This window comes from Phymastichus coffea, unplaced genomic scaffold, assembly GCF_024137745.1.
Source record: "Phymastichus coffea isolate CEN01 unplaced genomic scaffold, Cenicafe_Pcof_1.1 PCOF00028, whole genome shotgun sequence".
Lineage (NCBI taxonomy): Eukaryota > Metazoa > Arthropoda > Insecta > Hymenoptera > Eulophidae > Phymastichus > Phymastichus coffea.
This window is the reverse complement of record NW_026706839.1, coordinates 3,190,555-3,211,291: the sequence shown is the minus strand read 5'-3', so window position 1 is coordinate 3,211,291 and position 20,737 is coordinate 3,190,555. Positions and strand designations below refer to the sequence as shown.

Below are 20,737 nucleotides of genomic sequence, written 5' to 3'. Positions count from 1 at the left end.
TGTTCGTTGGATTTATTTTTCTCTTCCAAATGTCTTGACAACATTGGCTCTATTTTACCAACAGTAGCACAGTAAAGAAATTTTCCTTATCCCCGGAATAGTCAACAAATATATAGGATCGGTGGGAAAAAGTGGGGGTGAAGGAGAGCGGCAGACGAAGCGAGCACGAGTAATGCGAGTTATACGAGTTATATATACAGTCGGGCGTGTAGCGTAAATTTATACGTATGTACACACGAGAGAGTGAGAGAGAGGGAGAGTGTACAGTATAGTTGTGTACTGAGAGCGAGCGTGTTATATTGCTTTGGTATTGCCTTCGAGGAGAGCTGGTCAGTCACGTATAGCATCACAACCTCGAAAACGCAACTTGGGCGTGACGACAGATACATTCGTTGCAGCATTTGTTATTTGTTGTGAGGAATCAGCGGAGAATTGTTAGCAGCTGCAATTCGCATTGTTGCGAGATTCGATAGAGTTTATAATCTGCGAACGAGTAGCAAAGAGCGAGAACAAGAGCCACATTGGAAAGAATCAGTGAGTAAAGAAAAAGCAGCACAAGCAGGCGTAGGGCGGCCTGTCAATTAGGTGCAGCTGTCGCAGGAAACATGCCCGTGGCTTGACGTCGCGTATCGGTGCGCGTTAGAAAAATGCATGAGACCGCCCGCGGTTGAGCGTGCAGAGGAAAACGTGTGAAGGAGAGTGAGAGTGCGCTGCAGTTTATAAATATATTATGAGAGTGCGTGGTGGTACCCGCGGTGCCGGGAAAACAACGACGACGGTGACAGCAGCAGCGCAAGGTGCGCGGCTTGAGGCCCGCGGCGGCGGATAATGGGCACGAAATCCTCGTGGACGTCGGAGAGCAGTAGTTCGGACTCGGGCGCGAGCAGACAGCGGCTGAAGGTACTGTACGACTTCGAGTACGAGACGCGCGGCAAGCGCGTGAGGATCGTCAAGGATGAGCAGCTGGTTCTAGTGCGCAAGACCAACGACGACTGGTGGCAGGTGGTGCGAGCCGCAGACCTCGCCGGCAGCTACTACGTGCCCGAGCAGGCGACCTTTTACGTGCCCACCGGCTACGTCGGTCTCCAGCAGCCCTCCGACCAACTGCCCGACGGTACGCGCTTCTACGTCGACAAGGACAAGATGTTCAAGGCGGCCGAACCACCCCCCTCCTCCTCTTCCTCCTCCTCCTCCTCCTCTGGTCAGTCTCGCAAGACGAGCCACGACTCGTTCAAGAGCAAAGTCATAAGAAAGCTCTCCGGCAACTTGTCGGCAACCTCGCAGCAGTCGGACGGCAGCGGCGATAAGCCAACCAAGGCGATCAAGCATTCGCGGAAGAACTCGAACGACACGAGCGACGAGCCCGCGCTCCTCAAGCATCACCATTGGGAGAGTTCGACGTTCGCCATGTGCTTCGGCAGAGACAACAAGAGCGCCAACGAGGCTCAGCTCAATCCTTTCCAGGAGGAGCTCGAGAACGCTCTCTCGAGCCGAGTGTCCCAGAGGAGACTCGCTTCGAGCGCGAGCTTGCGTAACGTCCGGAAGGAGCAACCGCCGCCCGCCGACAGCCATCAACCGGCGGCCGACTCGACCTTCGAAAGCATCCATGACAAGTGGCAAAAGGTCAGCGCTCTCTCCTGCAACTCGTCGTCTCAGCGCCAGCAGCAGATTCGAAAAGTTAGCGAGGACAATTCGACGAAGAAAGCGCAGGCTCTGCCGACCATCAAGGAGAGCAAGTCGCCGAACGCGTCCCCGGCGAAAACTCCAAACGTAAGCTTTCTTTCCCGCACGTAGGTTACGATCGACGGAGGACTACGAATGATGCGTGCCTTTGTTGTGCTTAGCAGGAACCGGTGGCGATTCGTCGAGCGAGCCGACTGCCCGAGGAAAAGTCGCTGACCGACGACAGGGAGCCGGAGTCTCGGCAGAGGAGTTGCCCCGAAGAACAACGCCCGAGTAGTGTAGCTCCGGCGCAAGACAATGGACTTGACATCATCAACGACAAGCGAAAGATGTGGGCGATCGAGACTCTGATGTCGGAGTTGATGCAGTCGAGCTCGATGGCGGTGAAAACGCTGGCCAGCGAGGCGTCGAACGCAACCAAGTCGGTCTCCGGGGCGAAGCAGTTGGCGCAGGAGCTGCACGACATGAGCGTGTCGAGACGAGAAGCCGAGATCCAGGTCAATTTGCTCGACGACGTTCAAGCCGAAGAGGAGAACGGCCGGCAGCGAGAGCTCAAAGCGGTTGCTCCGAAAGCCGAGAGGAGGATGTTCGACTTTGTACCTCGTTCCCAAGCCGTGAGAAGCTCTAGTGCGAGGTCGCCCAAGTTGCTGGATGAGTACAACGAAGCCAACATACTGAGCGAAGCTGCTGGCGAGAGAGCTGCGGCCGTGAACTCGGAGAAGCGTCGGGGCGAAGAGAGAGTCCGTCGTAGTCAAAGTAGTCCGGAATCGCCCTCGTACTCGAGCGTGCCGTTACGTTTGCGACGCGACAACGTGCCGTCTTTACCACAGCAGTCCAACATGCCCAGCAAGGCTGACTTTCGCAACGAGTTGCAGCTCAGTCCATCCCTCGAAAAGTTGGCCAGTGAAATAAAATTCCTGCCAGCCTCGTGGAAAGGCAACGACAGCGACAGACTTTCTCAGGAAGTGCCGACGACGTTGGACTGGCCACAGACGACGACCCTCAGTCAAGATTCTCTGCGACTGTATAAACGACGCTCGAAATCTGAGCCACAGCTACTTCAAAGGAAGTCGAGGAGTCTCGGGGACCTCGACTGCTCGGAGATGGATGAGAGAGAACAGCTTGAGCTTAGGAGACGCTACAAGCCCGTGCCTAAGCTTCGTTCAAAGGACTCTTTCAAGAAGATATTGTTGTCGTTCCATAAGCCCAACACCACATTCCCGCTCACGGTCAGTCGAATTTTATTTCCTTCTGTTTTTCTTCAAACTCCCTATCAGTACACTTCTAATGCAGTTAGTTTTTCTACAGGGTCCTGCGGCGGCCGCTAGACCTGTGCCGGCCAAGCGCCGAGTACATCAGCAGCAACAGCAGCCATATCAACATCATACGCCTATTAGCAGTTGCGACGACCTTGATCAAATTGACATTGAACGCAGCACGGCCGTTGGATTCAAAAGTCTTTTGCGCGCATCCGACAGCGGTTCCGAAGAATGTCTTCAGAGCAAGACATTTCCTTCTTTGCCCTCGCTACTGATACTCAACAGGCCCCATCAGAACCTGTACGAACAGAAACATAATCATTCCCAACAACAAAATGCCTCCAACGACAATCTCAGTAGCAGCCGAAGTCTTTCATCTGAGACAATTCTCAGCTCCTCTTCTGCCTCGGCTCGGATTCTCGATGAGCCCGAACTCGATAATATCGTCGATCTACCTCCGGGTTGGAGGCAAATTTACGATAACAATGCTAAACGCTTCTGCTTCCTTAATGATAGAGGCGATAAGGTAACTTTCTACTTTTATTTTTTTAATTTTTCCAATTTAATACCTATAATGCGTATTTTTTTTTAATGCACAGTGGTTCTCCTCCAATGATGCCGAGGGAAAAATTTATTTCTTCGAAGAAAACAGCAATGAATCTTCGTGGGCACTTCCCGCAATTGCCAATGAAAGGCGCGTTAGAACGATATCCAACGGTGATTGGCCTCAGCTCTTTGATGGCAATATGTGTATTCTCAAAGAAGGCGTGATAAACAAGACCAAAATAACAACTGAGAATGGAAAGAAATTAAGGAAGGCTTGGAGTTTGTCTTATGCAGTATTAACGGAGTTGTTTTTGTTGTTTTTCAAGGATGCCAAAACTTTTGCTGCAATGGTAATCCAAAAATAATTAAATAGTTAATTAAAAAATAATAATTCCATGCAAAATTTACATCTTGCAGAAAATGGACCAATCTGCGGCAGCGAAGCCGGATATTACAGTGGACTTGAACGGTGCCTTTATAGAACCTATAGATAAGTTGAGCAATAGAAAAAATGTTTATCTTATAAACACAATATTAGGGCTACAAGTTCTCATACAATCAGACAATGCACTAGCAATAACAGAATGGTACAAAGAAATAAACGACGCCATACTAAGGCTGGTAAGTCTGTCAAATACCGCATGATTCACTTGCACTCAGATTGATGCAAGTGAACCTAATTGCACTTTTTTTCGCAGCCATTTAGTCAGGAATGCAGACGGACTACGTCTTCAAAGCAATTCGAAGGATGAACAGCTGCAAAATATTTCTGCCTGGTTGAAAATTCGTTATTTTTCCAAAGTCTAGGATGATACTGTTATAATGTGAACTGACAAAAGTATAACAATTGTTGATAAGAATTTTGTATTACTCGTTAAAAATCACGCGTAAATATGCGTATTTTTAAAAATGTTTTTTTTTGTTTCACTTAAAAAAAAGACCAAGAAACGAATTGTGTACAAAAATAATGATTTTATCAACAATTCCACTTTTTACTATATACATGATTCTTGTTACAATATATAGTGTAGTCAATTATGTTTTTTTCTGTACATTTAATTAAAAAGACATTCATTACCCCCTAAATTGATTGAAAATTATTAATGTTCAATCATTAAAAACAACCATTAACAAACCTTTTTTAAAAAGATAAAAAATTAAATGGAAGCATAATAAAATATTTACAGTTGTAATGATAACGGTTACGTTAGTTGAGAAACATTTAACAATGCAAGCATTACTAAAACGGTTTTCTAATGAAATTTTTAACATTAAAAATACTGCTTTTTGAAGGAAATCAGCTACAAATTATAGCGATTCTGAAAGGTATATTAAAACTGTAAGAACACTACAGTTTTGAAATATACACCGTAAATCCTGTCGTAGATATAAAAATAAATAATAAAAAATAGGTATTCAATCAGAAAACCACCTCGAATAATCCCTTAGAGAATTGAGTAAATGAGTGTGTTGTCGCTATTGCTGTTTGCATAAAGCGACACCATGGCAGTAGTGTCAAGATTCTTTGTTTAAAATTGTTTGCAGATCATGTGGCAACGTTTGCGTGATCTCATTAATGCGTTCACGTAACATTTCTTGAACAGAGTATTCTAAAGGTATATCATCGAGATTACTTTTCTCCAATTTTTGTCGTATTCTTAAAACCATATCAACAACTTCAACTTCTTGTTTATCTTGAACCCAACCAGTCAAATCCTTCAAATACGTAGTAAAAATATTATTGATCTGATGAAACATTACTGTTAGTATAAAAAAATTGAAAAGTAGCGTGAAATATTATTACCGTTTGAGAAAGAACTTCCAATTGAATTGCTTGCAATTTATTTGTAAGCTCTAAATATCTTGATTGAAACCATCCTGAAAAGTTAGGAGACCTAAAAAATCGACGATAAAGACCAACCCAATCACCTTTGATTCCCGTAGTCAGATGAGGCCCAGAACTGTTCAAAGTGGCCAGGAAATCATCGGGATTAAAAAGCTGAGGTATAGGAGTAGCCTACAAAGATAAAAAAGAAACAATAGTCATAAATTTATAATAAGCATTCAATTAAATTACATACCTTGAAAGGTGAAATAGTTTTTTGTAAGGGCATGAGGCTGGCTATATATCTTTCTAGTGGTATCATGAAACTTTCAGTCAATTCAGATAAGTGGCGCTTCAATAAAGCAGTCTGTACCTCTCCTGGTCTCTTTGTTTGTACTCCTTTCATCAATTTTTTCAATATAACTTTGTCTTTTTGTAAAAAAGGTTTGTACTGAGTATAGAGTCCTGGTTTTGACTCCAACACTTTGAGACCTTCAGATCTTTTTGATTTGTACTTTGGACTATCTATTAAAGAAAATAATGTAATTATTTTATCTAATTGATATTATGTTTACGAAAATCTTGATTTACTTATTACCTCCAATGGATCCTCCATTCTCAGCTACTCTGACAATGTGTGGCCAATGCCTTAAAGTTTTGGCGAAGAAAGGATTAGTAACACCTAGAATGCAGGCAGGTGGACTTTGACTATCCATTGTATATTCTTTGAATTCTGAATCATGAATGGTAAAATAAGGTCGGTAGTCAGCGCAATACTTCAGTGGAGCAATCATCCTGTTAACAGCATTGCATATGTACTTTTGTAAAGCTATTTGCGTAAAAATTATATCAAAAATTATTATTACATACGCAGTTAGAATGTGAACAATTTCAGAACAAATTGTTGGTGAAGTAGCCATCACAACGATGGGTTCGCTTAATAGAACGAGTTCCCATAACAAATGAATGTGACCTAATACACTAGATAAGCTCTTGAACATATTTCCATCAAAAGCAGGTGTTAAAATCAAACTGCGAGCTAAAGCAGCTTTGTTGGGTGCACAGTCTATAGCTGCAACATTTGGCACTGCTGTTTTAAAGACATGATTTGGAATGTAAGTCTGAAAGAGATTTACTTTTTACAAAATTGCATTCAAAAAAATATTTTAATTCAAAAATATCTTACTTGAAAAAGTACTCCTAGTAAAGGTAAATGCACTACTTGCCCAGGAACAGGAGGAGGCCATTTACTTATTTCTTGAATAACTCTCTCCATGCAAACTGAATTACTATCAAAATATTCTGGAGCAATTACAGCACATAATTCACTAAATAAATTGACAAACGGGAGCCTTGTAACTATCACTATGCTCTGTGAATAAAAGCAAAATATTTTTAGTTATGTAATCATAGCAAGATATTTCATTTTTTTATTAGCACTTACCTTTTGGAAGTATCCTCGTGGAAGATTTCTATCTTTAACTTGGCGAAAATATACAGATCCCCAGTAATAATCTTTATCAATCTGTAAAAATAGTGGTGATTTTCTATCATAATCCCTCAGTGCTCTAGTCTCTTTATTATTTTTACTGCTGCTACTTTTTCTTATTCTCACATGGTACTGTGTATCTCCCATACATCCAGAGTTAGAATCAGGAAATGCCAAGTAACAAATATTAGATCTTTCTTGCTCTGAGAGTTCAGCATCATTGGGATATATAGACTGCAAATGATGCAAATGTCATAAATATGGGTATATTGTGCTGATTTTATACTTAAGATATACCTCAATAACTTGTCCCAATTCAAGATCAAATGTGACAATACATAAACAATGCATCCAATTATTGAATGATTCTTGTAGCTGAGCATTGCGCAAATGACAAGTCTTTGCAGACTCTGTAGAGTCAAGTTTCTGTTCATGTTGTTTGGAGCTACTAGGTTTTGACATTGTTTTATCTCAATGTTAAAACTATAATCACCATCATCCTGATTGTAAAAAGTAATTTATATAAAAATAAGAATATTTTTATTACACACAATGTATACCTTGAACTTCGAAAACCATCACGATCGCCTAGTTGCATTGCAGGCGGATCACGAAATGCGCGATTTTAGAATTTTCGAAAAATCTGTATATGCGATTATTAACTGCTTTCAACTTGATCATGCACAAACAACAAAGATCTATGTGCATGTTTCTTCAAGATGGCAGATTTTCATTTGAAACGATTGATTTATCAATTACAAATTGATTATATCAATCATCTTGATAATTAAAAATGGTCAGTAATACAAAAATGAACGAAAACAAAAAAGAAAAATCTAGATTTAACTGATCGGTACGATTTCGTTTTGTCGTTCTTACATTAATCTTGCGTTTTCTCTTCTCCTTTCAATTGTGGTGAAATCTCGTTTCACACGTGCCTACGTGTGTTCGTATTCAATCTACACACATGTGTGTATTTACACACTTCGTGACGTATTAATACGTTGTGTGACGCAATGATCGAGACATTTGTTATGATATTGTTAAGGAAGTATTTAAATGTGAATGTTGTTATTTACATGTAGACTGGTTGTTTTGAAGGAAACGTTGTATATTTGTTGTTGATCTAGTTATTGATGCATGCACTTGTATAATTATTAAATCAAAATTAGTGACTCAGTTCAAAAATTCTCCAGTTTAACAATAAAGCAAATAAAGGGGAACTATTGTAAATTAAGAGGAATATTCAGATAATTATTACGACTTTAACCGAAGATTCTTGTTTTTTGCTGTGATCAGAGTACTAATGTTTGTAATATGTATAATATGTATTTAATTTATTTGTTAAAGGATTTACTTAGTGATTGATGATTATAATTAATATATTTGATAATCACATAACCTTATAACCGATATGGCGGGAAATACAAATGAGGCTCTAGTGCAAAATGATAAAATCGATAATTTGAAAGCAAGTTATCTATTTATTTATCAAAATTTACAGTTCTCTAAAAGTCAGAAATCAGACGTTAAACAAGCTGATATTGATAGAAGGTGTTCATTTTTAAAGTTCGTAACATCAAAGCATAGGTATTATTTGTTTATTCTCTAATAAGCATAAGCATTTAAAATTATCATCCTTATTATTTCATAATTACAGTATCAATGCTGAAGCTGCTAGTTCCTTGTTACAAGAAGAATTAACAAAATATGCAGATTTTTTTGACAGTCAAAATGGTTTAAATAATTATTGGAAACAGTTCAACTCATTAAACGTCACAACAAATAATGATCCTTTGGAATGGAAATTGAACTTGAGTGATACAGAACAGATGTTGCAACATATAGAACCAATATCTTGCAATAACAGCTCAATATTACCATGCAAAAATGAACAGCTTTGTGAAAGAGATATAGAAAAAGTGATGAATTGGTGGAGAAATGGTGAAGTATCGCCAAGGACAAGAAAGATTTCAAAACAGAAACAAGGGTTGGTGCAAAATAAAGTTGTTAATAAACACATAGATGACAAGTATATATTATCTAATTTTGAAACAAGTTTTGAACCTAAAAAAAAAGATAATAAAATAATGGTTGATTCAAGATTATCATTTACTCCTGCAAAGCAATTGTCAAGTATTGAAAAACAGTTTTCAAACATTGAAAAGCAATTATCGAATGCTGAAAGGCAATATTCAAATACTGAAAAACCACTTCTAAATAGTTATAAGCAATATTCAAATAGCGAAAAACAATTTTCAAACAGCGATAGACAACTTTCTAATAGTAAAAGACAATGTTTCAATGCTGAAAGACCGCCATCTAATTCTGACAGATCATTTTCAAATTGTGGAAAGGCATATACAAATAAATCAAGTTTTACAACTTCCAAAAATCATAGTATATCTGACAAGAATGTAGAAAAATGCTCAGATGATAGATTTGGAAGTTTCAAAACTGCCAGAACAGCATTAAATATTCAACAAGTTAAAAAAAATAATATGCAAGTAACCAACAGAAATCAACAACCACCAATTAAAAAGTCATTGGGTGGAAAAGCAGTGAATTCTCCATATGTGTGCCCATTCAAAGAAAATCAGCCAAAAGAAGAGGAAGTTGTTGAGCCAACAGACGAACGATTGAAAAGTGTAGAACCGAAAATGATAGAACTTATAAAAAATGAGATAATGGATTGTGGCAATCCCATTGCATGGGATGACATAGCTGGATTAGAACGCGCTAAAAGGATTATTAAAGAAATTGTCGTATATCCTATGCTCCGACCCGATATTTTTACAGGATTAAGGAGGCCTCCCAAAGGAATTCTTCTATTTGGCCCACCAGGAACGGGAAAAACATTAATTGGCAAATGTATAGCTTCTCAGAGCAAGTCGACATTTTTTTCCATTTCTGCTAGTTCACTTACTTCGAAGTGGATTGGAGAGGGCGAAAAGATGGTTCGAGCACTTTTTGCAGTCGCTCAAGTGGAACAACCTTCAGTTATATTTATTGATGAAATAGATTCTTTGTTGTGTCAACGATCAGAAACTGAACATGAATCTTCAAGGAGGATGAAAACTGAATTTTTGGTGCAACTTGATGGTGCGTCGACTGGTGATGAAGATCGTATTTTAGTGGTAGGTGCTACTAACAGGCCGTATGAGCTAGATGAAGCAGCACGCCGAAGATTTGTAAAACGGTTGTACGTTCCTTTACCGGAATTCGAAGCAAGGGCACAAATCGTGCGCAATTTGTTAAAAACAGAATGCCATGATCTCACCGAGGAAAACGTTTGTCAAGTTGCCCAATTAGCCGATGGCTATTCAGGAGCTGATATGACGAATCTATGCAAAGAAGCTAGCATGGGGCCTATAAGAAGCATCCCTTTTGATCAACTTGAAGATATTAGTAAGGAAGATGTTAGAAAAGTTACTTTTAACGATTTTAAAGAAGCTTTAGATACTATTCGACCGTCAGTTTCTCAAAAAGATTTATCTGTTTATATAGACTGGGATCGTACATATGGTACAGCAAGTGTTCAAACTAAGTAATGTCATTATATTTTATAATTTAATAAAAGTACAAATAAAAAATATTCGATACAATGACATGTACAAATTGTATGAGTTTTGTTACATTTACTTATAGTTAAATCAAAAACATTTTATTAAATAATTATTCTTTTAAATTTCTTTTAAGGAGAACTTAATTCCTTTCGTAACTGATTAAACTTTTTTGCGCGATAACATTTTCTCTACAATAAAACTTAAAATTTGATATGATAAACAGTATTTTTCGTTGCAACTAACAGTCTTTGATCACCTTTGATTTCCATAATATTTACGCAAACAATTGGTTCTGACGCAACGTGGATTCTTTTGAACTTTTGAGATTTGAAATCTAGTGCTTGTAAACTTAAAATGTTCTCCGCAAAAAACAGACATACATCTCCTGTGGGATAAATCAAATTAATAAAAAAAATCAATTTTTATTTGGTATTACATTGCCTAAAACTTGATATTTACCTGAATCTAAACCAAATACTAAAACACGAACGTGAAATGTGAGAGCTGTAACTTTGCCTTCAAGAAATGGATATACATTATACATTTGCCATCTCTTTTTATGAATGGAAACTCCCAAATATCCTCTATCTGTAAATTAGCGTCAGAAAAGAATACTCAGTTTGATATATATTAAATGAATATAATAACTGCTATTTAGTAATTGTAAACTTACCTGTAATACAAAATGATACATGCTGACTGAATAAATAGTAACGATAAATTTTGTGATTCTTTGGTATTCCAATATATGTGACATTTGGGGTATATAAGGTTTTAGAAGACTGACTTATATCTTGCAAATTTAATTCACAATATAATCCTGTATCAGACAAGAAACAAAGCTAAAAACATAAAAAGTATATTTTTTGTGACATGCAATTAAAAAAATTTTTTATATTATAAGAGATATTTACAATAATAAACACTTACTAGTTTTTAATATCTTTTTAAAAAATGTAAGAGATGTAAACTTACTTGCTGTTCATTAATTGCCATATCTACATATTTCATAATAGGCCTGGTATTGCTGTATCTTTTGTTAGGTTTCATATTATAATCTTTTATAAACAGTCTAATAGGAAAAGAATTTTCATTTACAGCATCATGTACAAGAATTTTATCATAACACAGTGTTGTACAGTAATACCCATATCCAGCACTTCAATAACAAATAATCTGATTTAGAACTCTTAATTATTTGATTGTGCATTATTTTTTAAAGCTTACCATATTACATCACCAGTCATAGTCATCAAGTTTGTTTGACTTGTTATATCCCAAACTGTACTTTTATTAGTAACTGAAGTAGCTATCAAAATAATTTTATCATTGTTCTTTCCTACAAAAGAAAACATTGAAAAATAACTTACTAAAATTCATTAAAAAATCAAGTTATATTTAAAATAATGAAGCATACCTTGAAGACACAACTTTACATCTAAAACTTTTACATATTGATCAATTCTGAATACAAGTTTATTGCTACATAGATTGAATATCCTGATGTATCCTTCTGTAGAGCCAATAACTACCAGTTCTCCTATAAAATTAAATCATTTAATAAGTACCGCACAAAAACCATTGGATAGATTAAACATTATAGATACCTAAAGTAGAACAACATGTTATATGCTCTGATGGGCGATGTTCAGGCATAGGATAGAATATGTCAATAATATTAGCATTACAGCTTTCAATGTTAGACCATTTTACCCAAGCCCGATAAATTATCATCCATACTTTATAGTTAAGATATTCACTTTTATCATTTAGGTTTTTGTGCTTGTGCAATAGAGTTGTCAAGTAAAGTGAATTTTCCAAAAGTGAAAGCCAATACTTTTGTGGAACATCCTTGCTGCATTGCTTAAACCAAGCATCCGATTCCTGAATTGAAAGAATAATGTTGAATTAAATTTGTAAATAAGCTCAAACGTGTCGACTTAACAATTTCAATAAATTGAGACATATATACATACTTGCAAATATTTAGAGATAATAGCATTCCACACGCTATTTACAGTTTTCAAGCGAATGAGATCGCCTGCATCAATATTTTTCAAAATTTTTTCCCAAATTTCGACAGGGAACATTTTCAAATGAAGTTGAAAATTATTTAAATTTTAATTGACAATGGTTATCGAGTTATCTTGTCGAAAATCTTAAAAGACGTTAACAATAACTAAATAATATATGTATTAACGCCTGTTCGAAAATATTATTTACTGAATAATTACTGAATATTTAATAATATCAATTACTGGACAAAAACAGAATACAGTAAATACTAAGAATGTTCATTATTATTTCTATTCTTATGTTGCTTGTTAGGGACATTCACTTGTTATCATTAAAATTTCAATAACAAAAATATTTGTTTTAATACACATTATAATTGTATATGCCTGTCACAGTATTACCTCACATTCACCTTAGCACTCTAAAAGTACGTCCACAATAGCACATCTAAACATAGGTGACAATCAGGTAACCTTGTCTTTTTCAAATTTTTCTCCCGTAAATGAATCTTATGTAAAAATAACCATTAACTTAGAAACTATAGCCACTAAGATGTTTTTTTTATTCAAGGAGCACCTTAGTAGAAAAATTAAAAAAAAAACAGGTTTCATAAACGTCACCTATGTGAGCACGTATTATTTTTCATATACTATTCTATACACAGGGAGTTGAGTTCTTTACTGACGGGGTTCTCAACTACGGGTTCTGCGCATTGAAAAAGCGATGGTTGTGTTTGGCTTGCTCAAATTAGAGAAATGTTAATATTTTAAAGCGAAAAAATTCGGAGGCACTCCTTAGATGGCCAACTTTCTTGCAGTTTTTAGCAAAATTCGATATATACTTTACAACGAATACGAATACAGGAGATGTCAATAAAAATTACAATCGTTATTTTAAGCCCTTAAATGTTAAGATTCATCAATAATTTTATTAGAAAACTTCCATACTTTAGTTACGCAAAAAAATTCGATTTCCACCTATTCCGCATTCACGAATAGAAAATAGTAAATATCACCGATATCGCGGACAATAAATTAAGGTATTTTATGCCGTTTTCCGTTTTACATTTTTCCTTGAAAACTCGAGGGTCAACTTCGTAGTTCTATAAAAGACAAATACAATCTTAACTGAAAAATAAACGCGAGAGTTATGAAAGACGTTGGAAAAACACAACTACTAAACAGATAGTAAACAATATTTATTTTCTTATTATCGTGAAAAATAAAGATAAATAACAATTTTATGGTATTATGTCACATGAATTTCTCATAGCAAAAACCAGATAAAAGTTCTATTTACAAGTTGCTAAATAATTACAAAAAAAATATTTACGATGTAGGAACTTTCTTGTGATACTTTTCAGAATCAAACAACAATGCCCGCGTCTGCACTGGGTCCTTTTCAGCTTTATGCAGTAACTTAAAAATGCCAGTACCCACTGGTACTGGGATTCCCATGATAATGGATTCTGAAACTCCACAAATGGCATCTTTTTGTCCATAATAGGCTGCATCAAACAAATGATCAGCAGTTTTTTCAAAAGAAGCCAAGTTTAATACTGATTCCTTCATTTTTGCCAAACCCTGCCTGGTAATTCCTAGAACCTCGCCTCGACCAGTCATTAAGTCTGCCACGAGCATCGGATGCCTGCGGTCAATACTCATTCCGTGATTTTCCATGACTAACTTTATTTCGGTCATGATAGTTGCTCTAGCGGCTTCAATTCCCAACGTGCGGAAAACTTCAATCGTGTTGTTGGAAGTGGTCCTAATTCCATTGACTCCCAAAGTTGCCATCACTTCTCTCATATTGTCGCCTTCAACTAGGAGCGTGTATCGGGTCGCACCACTCGAGTCGTCATTGTGAATAACAGCTCGCGAGACAGAAGCGATACCTTTGACGATAACGTTCGGCACTTGATCCTTTAATAAAGTCAAACTATGACTAAGATTGTTATTTTTCTGTCTATTCGGACGTATGATGATAATGGAATCGCCATGAACTTCGACATTCTTCGGGAGTATCTTGAACTTGGAGGTGCAGAGCGAGTAGCGAATGGACTGAACGTCAACCTCCAGCTTCAACAGTTTTATTCTATCGACGTCGATTTTCAACAGCAAAAAACAATCATCGGGCAGGTATAATTGCTCGATGTACTCGGTAATCTCGCCAAGAGTTGTCTTCTCAATTCGGCTCTTAACTCGTCTCGCGTACTCAGGATCCGTGTCGATCTCCAGAGAGGCTGTGATGATGGGAGTACTTATTTTTGGATTGGCGTTGATGATCTCCTTGATACGGGGTACACCCTGGGTAATATTCATTGAGGCAACTCCGGCGAAATGGAAAGTCTTAAGAGTCATCTATAAAAATTAAAGCAAATGTAGTGAATATGTGATTCGATAATGTAATGTAATTAATATAAGTATTAATTAATAATTTGCGTCAGTGTTTCATCAAAGTAAACTAACCTGTGTGCCAGGTTCGCCGATACTCTGCGCTGCTAGAGCGCCAACCGCGGTGCCCGGTTCGATCCTGGCCTTCATGTACTTTTCCTTACAGGTGTGGATGAACTCGACGAGCTGAGAGACAGTAAGGCGCTCAATGTACTTGTGAACCGGAGCTTTCGACGCTGTGGCCACAATTTGCTTGCGCGCTCGCTCCACTCGGATGGCTTGAGACTTAAGAAACTGAACGAGCTCCTGGCTAAATTCCTCGCTCAGGCATGAGTACTCCTCGGACTTGAGCAATTCACTGGTGGCTTTGATGATTGAGGGGCCGTCGAGCGGATCCTCATTGGAGTAAACCGACCTGCACCTGACGTCGTTGAGAACTCGCTGATAATCTACGGGGCAGTCTTTGCCCTCCATGTAGGTTGGATCCATAGCGTCGCCGCCGTACATCACCTGAATTATGTCCCCTACCGAGTTCCTCACCGTCATGTCGTAATGCAGACAGAGATCTTCTAAACTCTTGACCAATCGTCTTTGCATGTATCCGGTCTCGGCGGTCTTGACCGCGGTATCGACGAGACCCTCGCGACCACTGATCGTGTGCATGAAAAATTCAGTGGGAGTAAGTCCCGAGTAAAACGAATTCTCAACGAAGCCTTTGGCAGCCGGCACCTTGGAGTACTTCTCGAAGTGGGGCAACGCCCGGTCTTCGAAGCCGTTAGGCACGCGATGTCCGCTGATAGCTTGCTGACCGACGCACGCAATCATCTGGGAGATGTTGATGAAGCTGCCCTTAGAACCGGATAACGCCATTACCAGAGGGCTGTTAGACGGGTGTAGCTCCTTCAAGCAGGCCTTTCCGGCGTGGTCTCTGATCACGGACAGCTCTTTCAGGATCATTGCCTCGAGGGTCTCCTCTTGTGTGCAGCCCGGTTGACAGGGCAGTTTGCCCGCCTCCATTTTCGCGATGTACTCAGTGCATTTGCTGTAGCCGAGTTCGAGCAGCTCCTGCTTGGCCTCGAGGAGTTTGTGGCCGGGAGTGACGTCGCCGATGCCGATGGAGAAACCGCGATTCATCAGGAAGTAACTGGCTATGCGGGCCAAGCGCCACATCACAAGCGTCGATGCGTCCTCGCCCCAGTCGCGCAGTAGTACGTAGAAGATGTTTTGCTTGGCACCGCTGCCCAAAGTCGACTTGTCCATCGAGCCCGCCAGCAGTTCCGAGTTTCTGATGATCACGTACGAGTCGTTGATGCACAGCTCTTCATTGCTCGTGTAGGCTCGGCCCTTGGTCTTCAAATTGGCCTTCACAGGGCACTTGTCGTTGGGCCGCAGGATCAGACTGAATATTTGCTTGCCGGTCCACATGAGCGCCGGTTTCAGGATTGCCGGCCTCGGTAGAGTTATGCTCATAGTCGTATCCGCGTCGCAGAGCAGACAGCTGATCAACTGACTGACTTGAGCCTTGTTGAGAAAGGTGTCCTTCTGGGTGAGTAGGTAGCCGCCGGTTATAAAGTCCTGAGTTGCCGCAATCAATAGCTCACCGTTCCTCGGTGTCACCAGATTGGATTTGTTGCCCATCAGCACCAATGCCTCGGCTCTTGCTTCTTCGGTTTGCGGCAAGTGTAAGTTCATCTCATCTCCGTCGAAGTCGGCGTTGTAGGGCGTGCAGACGCACTCGTTGAACCGAAACGTACGATTCTCCAGGACTTTCGCCTTATGGGCCATGATACTCAATTTGTGCAGCGAAGGCTGTCTATTGAACAACACCACGTCATCGTCGCGTAGGTGTCTCTCGACTCGATCGCCGTATTGCAAATCCTGAGCGATTTTCTGCCTGTTGCCGTATCTCAGGAACTTACGGAACTGAGTTTTACCCTCGACGACGAAATTTGCTCCTGGATGCACGTCTGGCCCGTTCAGCACGAGCTTTCGCATTAACTCTATGTTACACTTGTTCACTCTTTCAGGATAAGTCAGTATTTTGGCAACGTGGATGGGAACGCCAACTTGGTCAATGCGAAGATTGGGATCTGGTGATATTACTGTTCTGCTAGAAAAGTCCACTCTCTTGCCAGACAAATTTCCTCTGAATCTTCCCTGCTTACCCTTCAACCTCTGAACCAAACCACGACCTGCCTTCTTTGGTTGCATGTTCAAAGGAATGCCAGATACTTCACTGTTGATATAAAGAGCACAATGCAGCTGTAAAAATTCCCAATCGTCATTGTACATTTCCATTTTCATTCCGCAATGACGGTGCTTTATGATTGCATCATTGATTAACATTATTTGAGTTAGTGCCACTGTCAAATTGTCTTCATTGGTTCCAGCCTTCAAGTCGGAAACTATACTTGGTCGAATAGATATTGGTGGAACTGGGATTCTTGTTAATATTAAATCCTTTGGTAAGCTGCACTGTGGATTCATCAATAACAAAGGAATATCTTTTTCAGGCACACGCTCAAGAATACCCAAGACATCCAATGGATTGAGGATCGATATCAATCCACTCTGTAACAAGCTCTCCAATTCTTTGTTGTCCTCCAATGCTCTTTGATATTCTACTAATTTGGATTGAACAAGTGGATCTGTAGGTTTCTTAGTTTTGTATTTTTCATGAACAATTTTCAAAAATCCAACCTTCTTGACAGTCCCGTTTAATTCTCCACAATTTGGACAAATTGTGCACTTTTTTGCTTTTTCTAAAATTTGTTTCTTTAAAGCTTTTCGACTTAAATAGTTCAAGTTAGGATTAAGCACTCGGTCAAGATACATCTTTTTATCTTTCAACTTAAGCATTACATGTGAGCACTTTTTACAAATGCATTGTAAAATTCCAATAATTGATCTAAAATAACCAACATGAAATACTGGAAGTTCTAAATCTACATAGCCAAAATGTCCAACACATTCATTCAAAGGTTTCTCACAAGTACCGCAATTATTGCTGTTAGAGCAGGTTCCAAGTTTTTTGTCAAGAAGCCCATAAGACAGAGGTGCATGATTTTGTTCATTATAAAGATTTTTAACCACAACATGTAAATGAGCCTGCTGTTTCATATGGTGCCTACTGTCAACTCCAAAGGAGACATGTGATATCTTTCTAGCCACGTCTGTTTCTCTATATTGTTCCTTCACCATCTTAGTGTAATAAGATATCAACTGTCAACTATACAAAAAATATGTACTTTGCCTATTCTTCATAAATCTTAACTGATGCGACCTAAATATATTGAAAAAGAAGCAAGAAATGAATTAGACAAGTACTTGAAAATTGATTGTTAACGGTATTACGTTTGTTGTCATTTTACCAATCATTGCACCAATCAAATCCAAGATCACAATGAAAACTGCAGTATCCGTGTGTGTTTGCTTGATGATCAAACTATGTTGCACTTATTCCTTAATAACAATTGGCTCATATTTTATAAGTAAAATATCAAAAGTGTTTGCAGCGTGCAAGCCATCGACCACGTTGTTTGCCTCACACAGTAATATAGACCGGTCATAGATGTCGCGTCAAGACTGATGAAAAAAAAAAAAAAAAATGGCGACAGAAGCAGAACTACGTACACACACCAAAGCTGAAAACTCATAACATTTAATGTGGTATGTGGTTATGCGGTACGAGTATTGAATAGTCACATATGCCGTACGTCACGGGAAATTGTTTTGTTGTGAACCATATCTCGGTACGTACCTTAATAAAATTAAACAGCAAAACCGAGCCGCATTCAGCATTTCAGGTTTACGGAAAATTACGTACACATCTTACATAGGTATATACAGTAGAAGTCCGGATCTTCGGGCATGCGATCATCCACCAAGCAGTGAATAACAAAATAAGGCATGGAACCGTGCACCGTTGTCACTTAACCTGCAATACTTTGTTTTATTCGACGATCGAACTGACGGGTCTTAACGGATTTCCCGTAATTTTTCCTCTCTACATAGCATTAAACAAGTATTGTTTTATAAATTAATAAGTAGTGTTTTGTAAAAAAGCCCAAATTGAGGTTAACGCAATATTTTTTCTCTAATTACAGAACGTGGGTCAATGATACCAAACGGACTTCAAGAGGTAAAAGCGGAGAAATGTTCTCCAAAAAGGTCATCATCATCTTCACCATTGATGAAGTTGTCGTCTTACCTATTAGCGATCAGACCGTGGTCACTGAGCGCCTCGCTGATACCAACTGTGTTAGGTTCCGCGTTGGCATATAAATTGACAGAACTGTCCGAGCTCTGTTTGATTATTTTTATATTGACTCTACTGACGGTCGCTTGTGTACATGGTGCTGGAAATGTTGTCAACACATACTTTGATTATATCAAAGGAGTGGACAGTCGTAAAAGTGATGATAGGATTTTGGTAGACCACCTGCTCTCTCAAAATGAATTGGTTACACTGGGGACATGGCTCTATGCAGCTGGCTGCTTGGGCTTTGTTTTACTAGCAATGCTATCACCTGCCAAAATGGAACACCTTGCTCTCATCTACTTTGGAGGTTTATCCTCTTCGTTTCTCTACACAGGTGGTATTGGTCTCAAGTATATTGCCCTTGGAGATGTTTTGATACTTGTAATTTTTGGTCCAATATCAGTTTTGTTTGCTTTCATGGCACAGACTGGATACATCAAATGGAATATAATGTACTATGCTATACCACTGGCTCTTAACACTGAAGCCATTCTGCACAGCAACAATACACGTGATCTTGAAAGTGATAAACGAGCGGGTATAGTGACACTTGCAATTTTAATAGGTTATACAGCATCACATGTTTTGTATGCATTTCTGTTGTTCACGCCATATGTAACACTTGTGGTACTGTCATTTAGATATTCAAAATGGTTTTTACTACCACTAGTTACTTTACCACAGGCTTTTACAATAGAAAAAAGGTTTCGAAACCCAACTACAATACAGGATGTTCCAAAGAGAACTGCCAGTCTCAATCTCTACTTAGGAATTTTATACATTATTGCTTGTTTACAAACTGATAGACTCCCTTATCTGCAATCTGTATAAAATTGTTTGGACATAGATCAATCACGTGTCAGCGGCACAATTCAGTGCTTAACAGAGACTCAATATAGCAGATATACAGTTTTAATACTTTAAAGTTCAGTTATTTGTGTTCACTTTGAAAAGAATTTCAGAATCTACAGAGATACTTATTAACTAAATTTTATAAAAATATGTTCATTTGAGTACTTAAGACTGAAATCTTAAGTAGAATTTCTATGTAGAAAAATAATTAATTCACATCTTTTACATTGAACAGATCTAATTAATTCAAGTGTAAGAGTGTTTTCATAATTGGTTGATTTTATAAATTTTATCAAGCATAATAATATAATTTCTTTTTTAATGCATCACATAGTGCTTGACATTTCTTAGAAATGTGTTCAATATTTTGGAAGTTTGTCAAATTCGCCATCTCATTTTCATGATATGTATGAATGCATAAGTTTGATATTCTCTCACATAATTGTAAGTCATGATTTGATTATTATAAAATTTATATATTTCTAACAATTTGCCAAATGAACAGTAACTGCTTACAACAGAAAACATAGATTTAATACGTTATGGCGTTTGTAGATGTATTTGTTATGATTGTCATGAATTTATGACAATGTATTAGGGCTGGATCGAGTATATGCTAAATTTTTGTATAGTCATTCTATTGCGTAAGGAAATGTTGTCTGAATGCCGTGGTGCTTTGAATTAATGTTGGAAAATTTTGTTTCCAGCTTTCTCAATGAACTTATGAAATAAAACAGATTGTATTATAATATAAATAATAATCATTTTTTCGATATTACATTTGTTCTTTTATTATAATATAACAATAGAATTTCCGCACGATTTAAACATTTTTTTCCTATATCTT

General features: G+C 38.4%; 6 protein-coding genes across 8 annotated transcripts; 3 read left to right on the top strand and 3 right to left on the bottom strand.

Moving 5' to 3' along the window:
- The first annotated feature begins 159 nt into the window (after positions 1-159).
- On the top strand, positions 160-4,326 carry LOC131675742 (uncharacterized). Of its 2 annotated transcripts, none has more exons than XM_058954856.1 (6): positions 160-1,770; positions 1,848-2,912; positions 2,992-3,468; positions 3,542-3,838; positions 3,906-4,109; positions 4,187-4,326. In XM_058954856.1, the coding sequence occupies exons 1-6, from the start codon at positions 829-831 to the stop codon at positions 4,238-4,240; spliced, it is 3,039 nt and encodes a 1,012-aa protein (XP_058810839.1). In that variant the 5' UTR covers positions 160-828; the 3' UTR covers positions 4,241-4,326. The 2 variants fall into 2 exon arrangements, with proteins under 2 accessions (XP_058810839.1, XP_058810838.1); XM_058954855.1 differs by having other exon boundaries at positions 1,845-2,912.
- A 675-nt stretch (positions 4,327-5,001) lies between these two features.
- LOC131675745 (protein DENND6A) lies at positions 5,002-7,722 on the bottom strand. The gene is made up of 9 exons (XM_058954858.1): positions 7,363-7,722; positions 7,100-7,302; positions 6,758-7,036; positions 6,500-6,685; positions 6,184-6,434; positions 5,912-6,108; positions 5,570-5,838; positions 5,293-5,505; positions 5,002-5,204 (listed from the first exon to the last, which is right to left on the bottom strand). Exons 2-9 carry the CDS (start codon positions 7,262-7,264, stop codon positions 5,004-5,006), a joined length of 1,761 nt encoding a protein of 586 aa, XP_058810841.1. The 5' UTR covers positions 7,265-7,302; positions 7,363-7,722; the 3' UTR covers positions 5,002-5,003.
- Positions 7,723-7,835: 113 nt separating this feature from the next.
- On the top strand, positions 7,836-10,503 carry LOC131675744 (fidgetin-like protein 1). Its single transcript, XM_058954857.1, has 2 exons — positions 7,836-8,392; positions 8,463-10,503. The coding sequence occupies exons 1-2, from the start codon at positions 8,217-8,219 to the stop codon at positions 10,351-10,353; spliced, it is 2,067 nt and encodes a 688-aa protein (XP_058810840.1). The 5' UTR covers positions 7,836-8,216; the 3' UTR covers positions 10,354-10,503.
- Positions 10,504-10,568: 65 nt separating this feature from the next.
- LOC131675746 (uncharacterized) lies at positions 10,569-13,051 on the bottom strand. Of its 2 annotated transcripts, none has more exons than XM_058954860.1 (9): positions 12,707-13,051; positions 12,345-12,547; positions 11,976-12,252; positions 11,786-11,908; positions 11,596-11,707; positions 11,344-11,527; positions 11,042-11,210; positions 10,828-10,956; positions 10,569-10,753 (listed from the first exon to the last, which is right to left on the bottom strand). In XM_058954860.1, exons 2-9 carry the CDS (start codon positions 12,456-12,458, stop codon positions 10,569-10,571), a joined length of 1,293 nt encoding a protein of 430 aa, XP_058810843.1. In that variant the 5' UTR covers positions 12,459-12,547; positions 12,707-13,051. The 2 variants fall into 2 exon arrangements, with proteins under 2 accessions (XP_058810843.1, XP_058810844.1); XM_058954861.1 differs by having other exon boundaries at positions 12,786-13,051.
- Positions 13,052-13,588: 537 nt separating this feature from the next.
- LOC131662757 (DNA-directed RNA polymerase III subunit RPC1) lies at positions 13,589-18,288 on the bottom strand. Its single transcript, XM_058932653.1, has 3 exons — positions 18,149-18,288; positions 14,853-18,060; positions 13,589-14,744 (listed from the first exon to the last, which is right to left on the bottom strand). The coding sequence occupies exons 2-3, from the start codon at positions 17,976-17,978 to the stop codon at positions 13,713-13,715; spliced, it is 4,158 nt and encodes a 1,385-aa protein (XP_058788636.1). The 5' UTR covers positions 17,979-18,060; positions 18,149-18,288; the 3' UTR covers positions 13,589-13,712.
- A 373-nt stretch (positions 18,289-18,661) lies between these two features.
- On the top strand, positions 18,662-20,670 carry LOC131662758 (ubiA prenyltransferase domain-containing protein 1 homolog). Its single transcript, XM_058932654.1, has 2 exons — positions 18,662-18,801; positions 18,884-20,670. Exon 2 carries the CDS (start codon positions 18,895-18,897, stop codon positions 19,867-19,869), a length of 975 nt encoding a protein of 324 aa, XP_058788637.1. The 5' UTR covers positions 18,662-18,801; positions 18,884-18,894; the 3' UTR covers positions 19,870-20,670.
- Positions 20,671-20,737: the final 67 nt, after the last annotated feature.

Excerpts from the sequence above, each read along its gene's own strand:
- LOC131675745 (XM_058954858.1), bottom strand. The coding sequence starts at position 7,264 with ATGTCAAAACCTAGTAGCTCCAAACAACATGAACAGAAACTTGACTCT. Across the intron at positions 5,839-5,911 it reads GAATGGAGGATCCATTGGAG|ATAGTCCAAAGTACAAATCA; the intron begins GTAATAAGTAAA and ends TTTCTTTAATAG. Across the intron at positions 5,205-5,292 it reads TGGAAGTTCTTTCTCAAACG|GATTTGACTGGTTGGGTTCA; the intron begins GTAATAATATTT and ends ACGTATTTGAAG.
- LOC131675742 (XM_058954855.1), top strand. The coding sequence starts at position 829 with ATGGGCACGAAATCCTCGTGGACGTCGGAGAGCAGTAGTTCGGACTCG. Across the intron at positions 1,771-1,844 it reads CCCCGGCGAAAACTCCAAAC|CAGGAACCGGTGGCGATTCG; the intron begins GTAAGCTTTCTT and ends TGTTGTGCTTAG. Across the intron at positions 2,913-2,991 it reads ACACCACATTCCCGCTCACG|GGTCCTGCGGCGGCCGCTAG; the intron begins GTCAGTCGAATT and ends GTTTTTCTACAG.
- LOC131662757 (XM_058932653.1), bottom strand. The coding sequence starts at position 17,978 with ATGGTGAAGGAACAATATAGAGAAACAGACGTGGCTAGAAAGATATCA. Across the intron at positions 14,745-14,852 it reads TCGGCGAACCTGGCACACAG|ATGACTCTTAAGACTTTCCA; the intron begins GTTAGTTTACTT and ends TAATTTTTATAG.
- LOC131675746 (XM_058954860.1), bottom strand. The coding sequence starts at position 12,458 with ATGTTCCCTGTCGAAATTTGGGAAAAAATTTTGAAAAATATTGATGCA. Across the intron at positions 11,909-11,975 it reads AACATGTTGTTCTACTTTAG|GAGAACTGGTAGTTATTGGC; the intron begins GTATCTATAATG and ends TTAATTTTATAG. Across the intron at positions 10,957-11,041 it reads TGTATCATTTTGTATTACAG|ATAGAGGATATTTGGGAGTT; the intron begins GTAAGTTTACAA and ends GCTAATTTACAG.
- LOC131662758 (XM_058932654.1), top strand. The coding sequence starts at position 18,895 with ATGATACCAAACGGACTTCAAGAGGTAAAAGCGGAGAAATGTTCTCCA.
- LOC131675744 (XM_058954857.1), top strand. The coding sequence starts at position 8,217 with ATGGCGGGAAATACAAATGAGGCTCTAGTGCAAAATGATAAAATCGAT. Across the intron at positions 8,393-8,462 it reads TTCGTAACATCAAAGCATAG|TATCAATGCTGAAGCTGCTA; the intron begins GTATTATTTGTT and ends TCATAATTACAG.